We start from the raw sequence: 17444 nt of genomic DNA, 5'->3' as shown, positions 1-17444 counted from the left end.
ATGCTACTGACTGGAACAAAGAATTCAAAGAAAGTAAGGGGTGAGGGAAATCACACCACCTTCATTGTTACATGTAAACATTACCTTGACTTCGGATTTAGGTTTCATTTAAATTCAATATCTCTAAACAGTTGAGAAGTTGGGGAGACAATGCAAAAGCAGATCAAGGGATTTGGGTAAGCTAGGAGCTCCAGTAAACCAACTGTGTGCACCGTTAGCTAAGACAGCGAGTTTTCATTTTCATGTGAAGCACCAATACCGTGACTAACACATTGAAGAACAGAAAATGGGGCAGACAGCCCATTATTTGGGAATATCACTTATGTTCATATAGGCAAGCAGCTGTGGTAGGAAATAATGGTTGTGCTACACTTGCTCTTCTTAATGTGGTTGGTGAAAAAGTTCAGCCAAGAATTACAAAAATTTCTCATGATTTCTCTCCTAGTTCAACCACTGGTATTTACTTCCATGGAAAGTGTCAGACAACTTCCGTTTGTCCTAGAGACAGCATGAGGTTGGAAAGCCAAAAGGCATAGGAAATATGCAATGAAAAGCAAAAGAGAAAGATAGTTCTGTATCTGGTACAGCAGAGACCTGCCCCTCCATTCTCTAATAGCACATCAACAGGTAGAAGCTGCACCTGTTAAGAGGACAGACTTGCTAACTTGTTGTGCAGTCAGGCAAGGCAAGAGAAGTGGATCAGCACATGATAAGAGGCATAAAAATAAATTAAGAATTAAAGAATATGAATCATGCTTGTTACAGAGAAGAGTAAGGGCAGGATAGACATGACTTTGTGCTTACATCTCACAAACAGTACAAAAGGGACTGGTCAAAAAGAAGAGTACACCACCATGCAGCAGGTGAGGTATAAATGGCATACATGAGAGTCCAGAAAGACGGGCAAAGGACATTTGGAATAATCTTTGCTAGAATATTCAAGACTAGCTGGCAATTAATTTTCTGGCAAGATTTAGCAAATAATCCTACTGTGATGGAGAGAGGTGAACTAAACGATCCACTAGAAGCCTCCTCAAAGCAAAGCCTGTGCCACTAAACTGTTTCTTGTGAGCCAGGAATATCGGCAATTTAGTACATGAGTGCAAGCAGCCATAGAGCTTGGCTTTAAGGAGAAAATATAAGTAACATCAGTGAAAGCACGATGCTTCAAATTCCCCAAAGGTCCAGATAATATAAGCCCACCTCCAGGGGCTTATATTACCTATTACTCAGAGTACATCTGCTTGACTTCAAAATTTGACACCAGAAGACATCAGCATGGTAATTAACCTTTTTGTTGGAGAGAAAACCAAGTTCAGGCTTAGTGCAACGATCATGACTCCAAAGGAACTGAGGACGTATCTTTAACTGGGCAAATAAAAATGGAGATTTACTGTTGGCACCTCTGTAACTTCTGCAATTTATTAGTGTGAAAGTGCTACTCTCCTGCATGGTATTGAACGATAACTGTGGACCAGCACATACAACCCTAAATTCAGTTTTAGAGTTGAATGGAAGAGTCTGCAAGGCAAAGTGCAGTGTACCAGGGATGCACATTATTCTAATGCTTGTTTGCACTACACTTTGTTTACCAATGCATTTGCTTTGCCTTGACAGGTGAAGACATGGGCCGCATCAATATTAACCTGCTGAATACCAAAGGATGCTAAAATATTAAAATAAGTTTCTTCCTTCTACTCATACCCAATTTTGTAACAGTACAAATGTTAAAGAAAAAAAAAATCCTCCTAAAATACCTATGATATGAACAATCTGACAGGAAAGGGCCACAGTGTGCACTGTGAATCAGCAGATGATATTTTTACCAACTGCTAACAGAAATCTGAGAAGCAAACTCAGTTTTGGACCACATAGAGCACACCTGGACATTCAGAACAACCTCCTGCAACCATCTACTGTGAGAGCTTTTAGTCTGTAACAGTGTATTAACAGGTAATAGTGTTTTATGTCAAGTATCAAAAGGTAAACAAACTTTGTTTTATACCCGTCAGTCAGCTGGGCACACTTCTGAACTTACACAAGAATTTTGTGCTTAGCCTGTAACAATACCTGGTGAGCACTGCTCTGGGTCCTCGAGCTCTTGCATGCATTTTATCCAACACCATGTGTTTTAGTTTCTGGTAATACACAGGGCCAAAATAGATATATGCTTCCAAAGGTTCCCTGAAGGAATAAAAGAAAAAAAAAACAAAACCAATATTCACAGTTAGCACATACTTAAGAGACACAAAAGTGTCATGTACAGGAGGAATTTGAAACAATTTGGGAATCATGAGTCCTAGAAAAATGTGTTTGGGCTTTCAGGGCAATCAGACTGAAAACCCCACAGGGAACCCTTCTGAACACAAGAGCAGTACACTTCCAGCACCACATACTGCTGTATCCACCCTAGTGAGGAACAAGTTCCTGAACTCTGGCCATACGCTGCGCAGACATGCTGCTATAGCTGCAGGTACCTGTTTCAGCTGTACCACGTTACGTCCCTCCTCTGTCTGTGCAGGAGTGTTTCAATAATGTCATCAGTAAAAAAGACTGTAAATGTGTCAGGCCCTGAAGGGTGACTTAAGATATTTCTACTTACATTCCTTCACTTTACATCATTCACACACAAAACAAAGGTAAGCATATATGTAAACAAATGCATGCAGCATAAATGCTCAAAACATCATTTTTATAGGAGCACTTTAAGGAATTTGCATTTGCAAGGATAGCTTAGCACTGGCACACTATGAGCTTGATGTCTTCCCATCCACTACTTCTCCCTGCGCACCACTTTGAAGCACAACCCAAGACCCAGATGGGTGAAAGCCCTCCCTGAGCGGCTGTGCATCAGCACAGCTGTCCCTGCAGCACTGCTCAGCAGCTGTATCCATAGGACAAAAATCGCTGCTCTGGCTGGCACTGGGGGCTCAGACGAGCTGGGTAAAAGGGATCTTGAGAACTGTGTTTAGGCACTTGCATCGGCTTGGGAACATCTGTAAGCAGTACAGAGGGTGTTACTCCATTCTACGAGCTGGAGTAATGGCTAAAGATTTCTGTGTTTAAAACAGCCCCAACTGTAAGAACAGCATAAGCACCTAAAGATCAGAAAGCAACAGTTGAAAGCACTTGGTGTCATTTCCCAGCTACCACCTTCAGCACTAAGAACGACCAGATTTAACACAGACAAATAAACTCAGCACTGGCACTGATTTATTTCAAAAAATGTATGTGCAATGTAAAAACAAGCAGGAGACAACAGCATTGCACCTCCCATTCAGAGTCATTACTGACATGATGCAGTGTTATTCCAAAAGCTGCCTATTGAAGAAAATAATAAAACTTAATTAGACATTTGGAATTTGCAAACTTCCACATTGTTATGAAATCTGCCTTCAAATTTCATAACAAATAGATTAAGCATGTGAAATTTGCTTGGAAGAATAACAGTATCCTAAAGCAAAGTCTCTAAATAGGGTACTACAAAGTTGAAGTTTGGGGACAGGGGATTTTTAGAGCTAGATGATTTTATTCTTCCTAGGAAACAAGATTAGTCAGATTTGTTAAAAGTTACCATGATGTATCAACAGAAAGTGTTTCAAACACCAGGATACTTGATATACAATTTATGGAATATGGAGTGGGTAAGGAAAACAAAATCATCTCTCTGAAACAAAAAGAGAAATAACATATGGAATAAGTTGGTAGGAAAAGCAATTAAAATAAAAAGTATTAAAAAAAATCCAACTTACAAAAGAGACCTAAACTTGTTCCTTGAGAAGAAGGGGACTGGGAGGATAATAAAAATAGCAGGAAGGTAGGATTAAGATACATTTTGGAAGGGCAGGCATGTGAAGCCATATGGCCTTTTCCTGTTTCTAAACTATCGTATGTTCTTTGAACTCTGTGTCTCAGAAGCCAGTCTGATCAACACAGCAGGAAGTTTGCAGATTAGAGTATTATGCCAGACTGAATCATTGTGTAATTGAAAGAAAAAAAAAGAAGAAAAAAGAGCACACAAAATATTCCCAAGGAACAGACACCTGCATCCAAATCCATATTTTACAGTACTATTAAAGTCAACCTGAAAATGCTTATCTGAGTCCAAGCATATATAAGATTTGCTGCCAACAGAAACTTGAAATTTCTTACAATCGCTCAGAAAGAAAACCTTGATTTTACCTTCTTTGTCATGCAGTAGAAGTTGGAAAATTTTTATATGTACTACAAGGGCCATTCACATTACAGCCATGCAAATACTAGTAATCCTTAAAATGTGGAACCACAAAATACTTTTAAGGAAAAAAAAAAAAAAGTGCACCGTTCTTTAGCCCCTTCCCTCCATCTCACAGAGCAGTTTGCAAATAAGAGAAAGTTCCTGAGCTCTGAGACATGAGAAGATTTTTCAGATGTGTCTCAGCAGGATTTCCCCACTCCCCTGAAACATCTAAATCTATACAGCAGATTCTTACCCAGTGATACCAGATGTTACGTAGTCCTTCCCTAGGTAGTTATAACCATGGCGAATAAGATCTTCACACACATCCTTAACTTTACTGCCTCCAAAAGCTGTTCCATAGTGAAATCTGCCATCGAGGACCCCAGCCTTTCCAGCCAGGAGTTCAATTAACTTTCCTACCTGTGCAAAGAAAAGCAGAGTTAACAGCCTGCTCACTAGTACAGGCACATTGCTGGATTGGTCACAGCATAAGTTAGCCAGGCAAAGTGTCCGGGATGGCAGCCTGGGTTACTGCCTGCAATGGGAGGAGTGGAAGAAGCCCAAGAACAGGGAGTACTCCTGTGTGAGGGGGGAAAACCAGACTCATCGCAGGGTCTGGGAACACCTTTGAGGTCCAGAGTCAGGCAGCTCCATTTTTTCCAGTTGCCTGGAAAATGAGCAGGATCCAGTGTGGCCTTCTGCTCTAGGAAACAGCCTCAGAGATTGACATGCTACAGTGCAGCAGGGGGAACAGAAGGGAAGAAGCTAACAAAGAAAAAAAGATCAGAGGCTGTACAAAGTAATCAGTGGAGGTCCCATATAAAGGCCAGGCTGTGAGGTATTTAGTGTGACCCTGCAGCACAGGTGCAAGACTTGCATCAGTTCCAGGGAGGCGTGTGTAATGTAAGAAGTTATATAGCTCTAGAACTATTATTGAAACTCCTCTCCAACCTTTGCCTCACAGCCTGCTCCAGCTGGCTTAGTGGGCATAGGCAATAGGGAACAAAGAGGGAGAGCAAGAAATTTTCAAACAGAAAGGGTGCAAGTGAGGTATTCAGTTGCTTTCCTATTAGCCTGAGACAGAACAAAATGAGAATGATGCACAAACAGCCCGCATCCCTGCTCCTTTTACAGGAGGATGTTTCAAAACGTCCTAAACAGAGGGCTGAATACTTATAGGAGAGCAAGCACGTGGCATGATGACTGGAGAATACTCTCAATGAAAGCATGTTTCAAACTTTTTTTTGTTTGTTCCGGCTAATCTACTTCACCTTCCCTATCAGGGAACACTCTCTTTAATCGTAACATAACCACCAACCGTCATACGTGATGGGAAGCCATGAGGGTTCATTATGATATCTGGACAGATTCCTGTATCGCAAAATGGCATGTCTTCCTGAGGAACAATCAGTCCACACACCCCTGCAGAAGAGAAAACATTTCAATTCACAAACAGCAAACCACCAGCAGGGCTGACGCTCATCACCAGATTTTCTTTAGTGTTTTCCTCCTCCTCTCTTTCTCATGGATCACTTTTTACCCAGATTCATTACCATGACCAGTGCTCACAACCTGCAGGCTAGAAGAGAGCCCTTGTGACAGGACTGGCAAAATTAGCATACCCTTACATAATGCTCCCAGTGATTTGTGAGTTAGCAAATTAGGGAAGAAAGCTTTAGATACAGTTTTCAGAGGCAACCAGAAACTTCTGACCAGTCAGACTGGAACATCTCAAGGGAGACCTAGTTTTTAAAGCTGATGCTGTAATTTCCTGCAAAAAAATGACGAAATCAGGCCTCTTACAGTATCTCTTTGGACATACAAAATTATTGATTCAAAATTCGTTTATCATATGTATCTTCGCTAAATACTATGAATAAAACCAAATCAAGTCAGGACTTTGACAGGGACTGAGAGGAGATAAGTAGGGGGAAATAAAAAAAAGAACCCAAACCAAAGATTTTTTCAGGTAGCATTCATTTGCTGAGCAAAGACTGCTTTCGACGAATTACAGAGTACAATCCACTCCCCAGACTGCTTATATTTTGTCAGTCCATGAACACAAACTGTACCTTTCAAAGTTTTGGAAGCTTTTTTCAGTCTCCATCAGTATTGGATGTAAAACAAACCAACCCCCCAAAATTCTAAAACTATTTAGGAAAGATTAAACAGAAACATGAAAACTCATTTAAAATAGTCTATCATACATCCCCAAATGTTCCTTCCAACCCTTACAACTGTTTCTACTGTGAATTCTGCAGATCAAAATACCGCAGCTATAAATGACCAAGAGGTCTAACATTCAAATTCAGGTGCTAAAATGCAGCTGCTTAAGCCCATACTCCTTTGAACCAAAGCTACTGTTTCAGTTGGACAATTTCTTCCAGAAGCCCTTAGAGCTGAAAAAGTCTGCAAGCTATTTGAGATCAGCCTGCTGCAACTGCCAGAGCATGCTTTGGGAACAGTCCTGGAGCGGAGGGGGCTCCTGGAAGACTGAGGGTGCTGGTTACATCCCTAAAAAGGCATCCCCCGACCAGCCAGTTCACAGGGGGATATTGGCGTCTGCTCAGGAGGGAGCTCCTCTTCCACTGTCCAAGCAAGACAGGGATAGGTGTGTGGGACAGTAGTTAATAGAATGAGAATGGTAAGTATGGGGGAAGGGAACAGGAAAAAAAAAAAGGATTGGAGCGTCTGGGGCAAGGGTGTGTGTGTGTGTTGTTGTATTTAGTTTTTAAACCTATTGAAACTAATTTTCATTGTTCTATTATGATAAATCAATAACATCCTTCTACCCCTCCCCGCCAAGCAGCAATCATGTGCTGAAAATGAAAAAAAACCCAACCCACCATCTCTTGTGCGCACAGCTTTTTTATCCTAAAATTGTACACAAATACTTTATTATATATGTATTACGGCACATACATTTTGCCTTATTCGCATTTAATTCTAAGAAAGCATTAGGTTGCATCTGGACTTCACGGCACCTGTAAGCCAAAAATTAAATCTTAGCTAACTTAAAATTACTTTAGGCTCTGAAAACCTTTTATATGCCAAGCTGGTTCCCATAGCAGACAGCCACTGTGTTGTTTGTTTTGTGTGAAAGTGAATGATAAAAGATCCATGAAATCGACACAGAAAGGCAGAACAGCAGAAAGAACTGAGGGCTCTCCATCATAGCGGCTTCTACCCTCCGCTGACTTGTATAACAATGGGACCTACACACCCAACTGCAGATCTAACACAGCTGTGCATTTCATTAGATGAAGAGCACTAGTGACACAAGTAAATAATTAACTTATTCTGGTCCGCTGACTGTGGTTATGAGACCAGTCATAGCTGACAGATTTTAATACAAGTTAACACAAAGACAGCATAATGAGCTTAGAAGTTAAAAACAAAATATTTAGACAGAATCCAGCAATGCAAACCTCACTAGGCCATTTATAAAGTTTCTATTTTACAGAAGGGGGGGGGAGGGGGAGAAAAAAGAGAAAGCTATAAAACCTCACTTCTAAGCTTCTGTATTTTAAGAAGTCACTGAGTTTATAACAGACCTATAGCATGCCCATGTGTATTTAGAGAACAGGACAGATAGAAGCTTCCTTCTCCCCTATGTTTTACAAAAGTTCATTCTTTCTCATAAAAAAATGTTTAAAAAGCTGAAAGACATCTTTCCTATATACAACACTACTTCTAAAAGCAAGTAACTGCAATTCATTTAAAAACGTAAACTTGATTTCATTTTGCAGTCACTTGCCTTCAGAAGCTCTTCAGAGACTAACGCTTGCAGGTCTGCACTGTAAGCTCCTGAATTTGCTACTCTTTTTCAGCCCCCATCGCTGAGCCAGGGTTTGCAGCAGGGCAGTAAAAGGCAAACCTAGCAGTTCTGCATTGCCAAGCAGCTGTGAAAAAGTGATCAAGTGAATTAATCCATATAAGTTCAATTATCACTTGCAACTGGTTAATAAAACAGTAAAGGAGAAAAGAAGAGGCTGGATTTAAGACAGCCTCAAGTTCCAAATGTTGCCCTGTCCAAGTATGAACTGCATTTCACAACTGAGCTGCTCAGCTACTCCCCATCCAATATTCATAAATAGGACATAAACTAGTAAGTAACTTTGCTCTGCGGCTCTTACTACAGGTTATTAAGATTGCCTAATTGTTACTGATTTAGACATCACATGAAAATTGTTCCCCAGCATTTACACAGGACATACAAAATAATTTGGTTTCATTCATTTCTCTTCCCCTCACAATTTTTACATGCTGCATCTGAAATTTAGCAATAAAATTTCAGACTAAATGCTACACTGCGATGGGCCTGAATCTGCTCTCACCTATCCACTCTGGAGTTCTCATCCAGAATCAAACATTAATCACCAGAAAAGGCTGCAATTATTTTTCCAGACAAAACAAAAAACAAATTTTTTTTTTTTTAATGTGTGGACTAACAAGAAGGCTGTATGTTTGAGCAAGAAAGCATCCAGCAGCTTGCTACATCTCATTTCTTTTCAACTGAAAAACAAATTGAATTCTAGAAAAAAAAAACTTTGTATATCAATTTCATAATGTCAGCTTAGATGAAAAACTAGTGAAAATGCTAACAAATTCTTTTAAGATATCCCTCTAAAAAAAAAAAAAGTGGATTAATAAGCATGGCACTTTACTGCAAGGATAACAGTTTAAATTAGAATAAACTTAAATCAGACATCTACAGTGGTTTAACATGCAAGTATAAAACAGCCATAGGCAGTGTTTTTCAATGCTATTGTACGCCAGCCAATAAATGACAGCCCTCTGACTATGCATGATGGCCCCCATCCTCACACACGCTATCTGCATCGATCCTGACAGCATCTCAACACCCATGTACCTCCACAAGGCCTTGACAGTGCATAAAGATCCCCTCATCCCTGTACTTTTGTTCTTTAAGAGTTTCTTTTTCTAATCAGGAGAAATTCAGGTTTCCAGAATTGATATCTTTGATGTGGTTGCTTTTACAGTTTGCTGACAAACACGAACATACACAGACTTGTAAAACAGCAGTTCAGCAGAGAGGGGGAAGGGGGGCGGCAGGGAGGGGGCAGGGACAAAACACAACAGTATGGGAAAGTTTTTCACGGGCTACGATAAGATGCCTTCTATACACACACATGCCAAATGAAAAAAAAATCATCAAATAAGTCAAAACAACCTAATATAGAAAACTAATTACTACCAGCAGGAGGGACATTAGAGAGCAAAGGAGACTAAGTGAATAGAAGCAGCCGTAATACCAGTTTCTATCAGCAAGATAAAAAGAAGCACATTACTAAATGTGCTTGTTTACTTATTCTAACGATATGGTGGTAAAAGAGCTAAAACTAACTTGAAAGGTGTCTATTTTAGATTTACCAGATTTGCCAGAATTTGGAAATACTCCTGAGAAATAAGACTACGTCACATACTTAAGAGGACTTGCAGCTATAACACAGTGCCGTATATTGTGGACAAGTGACAAAGAGATTTGCAAAAATTAGTAAGGTTAAACAAAAATGTACATCTGCTTCAAAACTCTCTAATGACATACTGTGTTGGCTAACTAAGCATAAAACAAGTCCAGAAGAAAAAAAAGTGCTGCATCACATAAGCTTTGTTCAATATTGAATCATTCGCTGATCTATCATACCACTTGCTACATCCCATTTGACATAAGAGGTAAAGAACAGAATTAAAATTAACAGATAAATAATGCATAAGTAAACTTGATTAGTTTTCTTATTAAAAACATCACTCTAAATGAGAGGAGGTGCTAGAAGACAATACAGTTTGTACACTGCTTTCCCATGAGCTGCTGAATGGTCTGATGTGATAAATTTGCATAGTCTGAAGCACACAAAGAGCTGATTAATTGAAACCCTTACAATGCTTCTGGAAGCAGCTATTGTAAAACAATAACCATAGGAACTTTACAAAATACACATGGCTGAATGAGTCAAGAGCTTAATAAAATGTGTGTTCAGGATACACTATTTGGAAACAGAATTAGAGATTTTTATTCTGTGCCATAAAATGCTAAATCACCCTAATTTCAGAGGTTCAGTTGAGGATTTACTGAAAAGGTCAGAAGGTTACCTGTTTGCTGCTTGAGATAAAAAATGCTGTAATTTTCTTCTTAAGACAGCAAGCTAAGCAGCGGTTTTGTTAAATAGAAAAAATAGTATGAGAAGTTTTAATGGCATTCTGACATCTCATTTTCTCATATTCAACTTCTAAAGATAAAAATAAGGTAAGAAATTACTACTTTTCCTGATGCCTAATAACTACTAATCATCCTACATTCCTGCAGTCGATAACAGCAAATTCTTTTTAATGCCACTTCAACCATTTAACTCCTATAAACCCACTGATGTTTTATTAAAGTACTAAGTCTGACTTGTAACATGGGGGAATATGACACAAGTAACTATTTAAAACTAATCTTACTTTACATGTTCTGCTTATATGTACTGTACAAGTGCCCATTAAAAGGAGAAAGATAAATTGTTCTCAACTATGAAGTTAGGCAAGCAGAAGGCAGATGCTCAAACTAGTAAAAATTTTAAAAAGTAAGCGAGGTCAGACTTTGGTAGATAAGCGGTATTGTCATGAAGTTTATGTAGTTGACTGCTGTGAATGGATTTTGTTTTGACACTAAAGAACATGGTTCATTTAGGAAAACAAAGACCATCTTTCATGAATTTAAACTCGCTTCCTTGCCTTTAGAGTTGTTTAAGTGCAGATACTTCAGAAAGGTTTAATCCTTTATCTTAGATCTTCAGCTATTAAAAAGCTTCTGTTTGCCAGTTCAAACAATCTCTTGCTTAAATACAGTTTTTCCACTCCTCAGGAATACTGTTCAGTATTGCTGCTTAGTTCTGTGATCTACAGGACCTTTGTTGGAGGTGTTAATCCTTTTTCACATGAGAGACTGAGAAACGTTCTTTCAGAGAAGTGATATATTGCTTTTTTTCACATCAAAGGAGCCCAACTTTTTCCTCATTGTGACTTGTAGCAAAGCAAGAGGAAATCTGGAAATATAATAATTTAGTTTGTATGGAACTCAGATGAAGCTTCTTTAGCTTAACAATCCTTTAGCCTTCTGTGCTTTGAAAAGTGACTTTGCTTGAAGAATGCAAGATTAAAAAACAAAATAATTAACCAAAAAAGTTTCTTTATCCTTCTGGAAAAAATACGATGCAATATAGTTAAAACAAAGTCCTACAGCTCAAGATAAGTCCTCCCTGGTAGGCATATGGTTTTTTGTGAGACATTAGAAGCTTAAGGGCTTATAAACTAAAGTGACAGTCCCACTCCCAAAGATCTTACTGCAATGTCCAGTTTGAAGATGAATATTGAGATAGAGCAAAATATTTGCTGGTGCATTTCCCAGCACAACGTGATGGCCTCATTTGGGTTTTTCTCCTCCTCATACACTTCTTTGTTGACAGGTCTTGAAGGAAAGGCTTGCTTTTACAGGCAGTTTGGAAGAAGTGTACTTAAAACATGAACTTGAATGAAAAGGGTGTGGCGGACAGGCCAGAAGTGGTGACCCTTGCCAATACAGTGTTGACATATGAGAGGACACAAAGAAGGTAGCAAATACAGAGGCAGCAGCATAGATCTGTATTATTATAGAGGCCTACAAAATCTACCTACATATTTAACGAAAGGCTCTTCTGTAACAAAAGGCTAAAGCTGGTTTGTAAGATTTAATCTGTCATATCCCAGACACTTTCCAATTCTGTTACTCCACTTCTTTCTGCCCCAGCGACAAAGTATAGCTTTGGAATACAAATCAATTTGGAATACAGGAAAAAGCCCATGAAAAAAACTTGAGAAATGTGGTTTGTGCAATCTCTTATTTTGCACCTATTTAATTATTTTAAAACTACTACTACAATTCCATGGAATCAAATCTCATCTTCATGCATTCCTTCTAGAAAATAAAAATACTTCCCAGAAAAGATTGACAATACAAAAAGGAGAGAAACATGCTTTCTCTCCTCCTCACTGAATCAAGGTACTTGTTAGTTTAAGCTCATCACAGGTTTAAATGGCCCTATGATGGGCTTGAAGCTAACATTCACAAATTAAAATTGAAGTGGTAATCGTCTGCATTCAGATAAAGATGAGAGAACAAATTCAGGGCTAATTAAAAATTCTCTCAATGGAAAATGTTAAACTGTTAGTATTACAATTTCTGTTTCACCATTGTCTATATTCCTTTGTTACAACTGATCCTTCCCCAATTTGATGTCAGAGAAGGATGATACTAGCTGTATTTTTAAACAGCTAGCAAAGGAGACTTTCCCTTTCCTTTTCATGCCTTTTCTCCAGTTCTATCATTGCCTTTAATCTAAGATTAATGTCAGTATCTGGTTCTTCACTGTATACTGAAGTTGCAAAACGGTAAACTCCACTGTTCTTGTCAGTATTTTTTTTCTTGGCATCTAATACATGTATCTTCTCCACTAAGCACATTTCTCCTTTCTCCCATTTAACATCTTTTCCCATAATGTACTACAAGCCAGTGAACTGAGAGGTCTACTACCAGGAAGGATAAGTAACCCAGTAGAATGTAATAATTTAGAATATAATCACTCCCCCGATCACAAGAGATTACTACAGATTGATGTACTGGACAGCTGACAACCACATGCCTGCGAACTCTGTAACACAACTGTTGCAACATTCCCGCTCATATCTCCAAAACCAAGCTGAAAGGGACATTAGCTATTCTGAATAATTGATGGGTTTGGCTTATTACTATTGTAAGTCCAAAGCACGGATACATGGGGGATCAGTCATTCTAACCTGATGCAATACCAGGCATAATTACGGGTGCCCTCAAAGTTCCCTACAGCATTTAGGATGTTGTTTTTCATTGCCATGGGATTTCCACAGGTATTTTACTTTGGAAAAGAAATATTACTAACTTTCTATGGCTGTTGGGATATTAAAGAAAATACCACCAGATTCTAATACAGTACGTATTAGTTGTTTCTGCATTTGACCATGAATATCAGGGTTTGATGAGTAGCAAAAGTTCTCATGAGATGTCTGTCCTTCAAGAGCTCTAAAATGAGCTTGCTCTAGACTGTAAGGTGCCTTATGTGCATTCAGTGGTATGGAAGGCCCTCTGCTCCCTAAAGCCAGATTGCAGCCTGCCTGACACAATTCTGTTTCCTTCTGTCATTCTTCTACTTCCACCTTTTCTCCTCTGATGGTTCTAGATTTGTGGAGCACCCTTTTTCTTGATTTTTGGAGAGGTATGAAAATCAGTTCCATTTAAATCCTGTTCAACTAACTATTTCAATAGGCACGCATCAATAGCCTAAGCTAGGAGAAAAATCTTACCTGCTTAAATTTTTCATGCAAATGCCCAAAAGTATTTATCATGATTAGCTGAGCAGCTTCTTTAATATAATTTGTAGGCTATATTTTTTTTCAATTCTAGTAAGAAAATTTGTCCTGCACAGTACTGGTCGTATTGTTATATAATAACTTGCAGCTAAAATTCTGCATGCCACTTATAAGGAGGACTAATTAGACGAAACTCAAAATATATGAAGAAATGGGCTCTAAAAATGCTCTAAAAGCGGTCATAGGCTTAAAGAGTACTGCACATTTTCATTGTGTATGAGATTAAAAAATTATTTGAAAGAGACTACACAAAATCTTCCTGAAGGAGAATCTTCCTGGAGAGAAGGAATGGGGCAGTTGACCCATTCCAACTGCTCAACTCTTTCTGTTTGCCCCTGAAGTTAATGATCTTCCCTCTCACTTACCGAAACTATCCTATATGGCTGTAGTGCAAGAACTAGACTGGATTTTAAAAGGAAAGTCAAGAATGTACTGCTGCTTCTTTATTTTTTTGAAGCCTTCAATAGGTACTGGTTTCCAAATCACTTGGGGACTCAGTGAGAATCGCTTCCTATTTCTAGATCAAAAGCCATCTTGAAAATACAATCAGGAAAAATGTTTTAATGCTTATCAGAAGAGTTTCTATTTCTTAATGACAGCAGAAACAATGGAAGGATTTCTTTAGAATACAGTTTCAAGAGCAAGTTTTATGAGTCTGTGGAAAGATACTGTGGAAGTAAGGGTGATCTTGGAGAAAGCTGGATGTACTGAGAAAGTCTGCATTGACTGTACTCCATAGAAAACACACACAAAGAACTTGAGGCAACATCTGGTAACAGCTGACATTATGATCAACTACTGCCTTTTGTACCCATTTCACCTCTTTTGATTGATAGGTTTGCTCTAGGTAGATGTCCTGATCACCAAACCTGGAGACTACAGAAATGAGGATTACTGTGGCTAGCCCTGCATCTCATGACAGGGACGCAGTCTTTCACTTCAGTTACACCTGGCCACCTCATTGCCACTGATGCTTATGTACTTCCATAGCCCCAGAAAGTCATAAATGACCTCAAGTTTGACTTCAGGCTACACATGTGAGTAAAGAAGTCAATAGTGGCATGGAGTACTATAAAAGTAACTTCTTACTTGTGCCTGGGGTCCATCTGTAAGCAACCGCTCTTCATACCTCTTCCAATCATGCAGGCACTGAATATGCTGGAGGTGATTCTGTTTAAGCTTCATTTAAGAGAGCTCTAGAGCTGGATACTCTCTGTGTACTCGTGACGTTTGTTGCAGTTTCATCTCTTTTCACTGGCTCAGATCTACATATGGATGTTGTGCAAGTACCAGCTCTCTGCTGACTGACTGCAGGGCATATTTGCCCACAGAGTTCTCTGGTTCTGCTCCAAGAATACAGGATGTGAATCGGCGCAACAAGGTCAAACCCAACACGATGCTGGGTGTAGAGTGGGACCGTGTCACAAACTGCCGAAAGGGATGCTTTCAGGGAGCTCCTCCTAACAAAAAGCACTCTCTCTTCCATATGTCTTCCAACAAAGAGCACACTGCTCACGAAAGGCCAGTTTGTTTGCAAGACAACGTCCCTTAGCTAGTACTGTAATTTGATGTATTACTGCAAAGTTCATTGACTACAACTAGTTTTAAGTATTAATGTTTCAAATGTAAACAGTGTCCTCCGTTATTTCCTCAGTTCCCTCCCTCTGCCCTCCACACAGACCTAGCAGATACTTGTGTTATCAGATGTAAGAGGCTCGCATGCTTTACACTTGATGCTCTGGTTCCAGTTCCTCAGAAATCAAAGCAAGGAAGTAAGGATTTTTTTGTTCCAGTAGTTATTAAGACAGTATCACATTTGCCCAGTAACAGGAAAGGAGTGTACGTGCTGCAATGGAAAGGATTTGGTAACACCAACCTCTTTGCCTCCCCACCACACCTAACGAGACCAAGCGATGTTCTCAAACCAAAATAAGACCTAAAAATGTAACAAGATTACAACATTCAGGTAACAGGTTTAGCACAGCACATATAGTAAGACAGAAGGTCATGCTGAAAGTACTAAAAATCTAGATTTTCCAAGTGTATAGATAGATGAAAACCTGTCAAAACCTGTCCCACATTGGGACCAACGGGATCAAAACATGCTTTTAAGTCAGTTACAGTCAGACTGTTTTCAGTCACTTCTTTCTTAACACCCGTCCCACAACTCCCAGCCCTTTGAGATTCAGAGAGGATGTTCTGGAGTCACCTTTTTTTGCCATTAAGGTCAAAGGGAGTCCACTGCTTTTTTCAACAGATATGGAAACAGGCTCCTGATTTTCATCTTATAATATTAACACTAGAGCGCTACATGCCACCAAGCAGCTTCCTAGTAGGTACCCATTTTCAGCTCTCAGTTTGAAGATCCAGAGGTGCCCCAGATTGCATCCCAGGTGTATTTTAAAAACCATTTTCCCCTTCTTTCCGGTCTCTGCCTGCGCACTCCTAGTTGCATTCCCGATTTGCTTCCCTTTTACACCATGGCTCTGAGCTATCTATCTGCAGTCTTGTCGTTAGAGCAGTATGTCTGCACAGATGACTTGCAGACATCCCATTCCACCTCTGGTCTTTTCTGTCCATTCAGAATAGGCCCTTTCACTCTTTCCTCCAATCTCTCTCTTGATAACCCATTGACAAACCTATCACCTAAAACCAAATTCACACTAGGAAAAAAAAAAAACCCAAACAAACCTCAAAACTCTGTTCTTGTTTGAAATGGGCAACTACTGTATTTTCCAGATTCATAAGTCAACACAGAGTTGTGTTTGCCAATTCCTCTCCTCAGTTCCAGAAACAGCATTGCTAAATTAGGTGAACTTAACCAAAAAGAAGGATACGGTCTTCTACTGCTGCATTCATAAAAGATCTGAACCAATCAATGGAAACATGCATGATGATATGTATGTATGTAGGCATACCCAACTTGCATTTATTTTTATTAAATGTGTAGCTTACCTTTCTGCCCATGACGACTGCTAAATTTATCTCCAATTTCTGGACGTCTAGTTTGCCTCAACAACATTTTGATCAAGAAAGCATCCTCTGCATTTGATGAAATCATTACTTTTTCAATATAAGAATCAGTCGCACCTTTGTAGCTAGTACAAGAAGACAAAACATGAGTTTTACATATGAACCAAACACAAATTACAAACAAGTATCTGTGTATTGGTAAGCTTCTGGCTAAACTGTAGTCTTCATGGAACTTATATATGGGAGGTCAATGGAGCAAAGATTTTATTTATATCTATCTATCTATCTCAAAGTTCCAGAGTATGGTATGTTTCTGGAAAAGAAAAGGCTTAAGAGATACAATAGAAACAAAGGAAGAATTAAGCTGAACTTGTAAAGAACAAGGTACGAAGCCCCCATAACCCAAGGGGAGATGGTTAGCGACCTGCTACACCACTTAGATACACACAAGTCTATGGGGCCCGGTGGGATCCACCCGAGGGTACTGAGGGAGCTGGTGGAAGCGCTCACCAAGCCACTTTCAATCCTTTATCAAGCAGTCCTGGCTAACTGGGGAGGTCCCAGTTGACTGGAGGTTAGCAAATGTGACGCTCATCTACAAGAAGGGCTGGAAGGAGGATCCGGGGAACTACAGGCCTGTCGGTCTGACCTCGGTGTCAGGGAAGATTATGGAGCAGATCATCTTGAGTGCCATCATGTGGCATGCACAGGACAACCAGGTGATCAGGCCTGGACAGCATGGGTTTATGAAAGGCAGGTCCTGCTTGACTAACCTGATTTCCTTCTATGACAAGGTGACCTGCTTAGT

At 39.5% G+C, this 17444-nt stretch overlaps 2 protein-coding genes across 4 annotated transcripts in view; both read right to left on the bottom strand.

Annotated features, from left to right (window-relative positions):
- Positions 1-17444, bottom strand: part of TMEM263 (transmembrane protein 263) — a 315606-nt gene that overhangs the window by 215799 nt on the left and 82363 nt on the right. The window lies entirely within an intron of this gene.
- The window catches only part of POLR3B (RNA polymerase III subunit B), an 87229-nt gene that overhangs the window by 9355 nt on the left and 60430 nt on the right, over positions 1-17444 (bottom strand). The window contains exons 24-27 of the mRNA XM_009276994.2: positions 16619-16761; positions 5538-5641; positions 4473-4639; positions 2071-2184 (exon numbers count right to left, since the gene is read on the bottom strand). Of these exons, the coding sequence (XP_009275269.1) occupies positions 2071-2184; positions 4473-4639; positions 5538-5641; positions 16619-16761 (528 nt within the window). The remainder of the gene's footprint in view (positions 1-2070; positions 2185-4472; positions 4640-5537; positions 5642-16618; positions 16762-17444) is intronic.

The sequence above is a fragment of the Aptenodytes forsteri genome, unplaced genomic scaffold (assembly GCF_000699145.1).
Source record: "Aptenodytes forsteri isolate BGI_AS27 unplaced genomic scaffold, ASM69914v1 Scaffold482, whole genome shotgun sequence".
In the NCBI taxonomy this organism is placed as follows: Eukaryota; Metazoa; Chordata; class Aves; order Sphenisciformes; family Spheniscidae; genus Aptenodytes; species Aptenodytes forsteri.
This window is presented reverse-complemented; position numbering and strand designations above follow the sequence as displayed.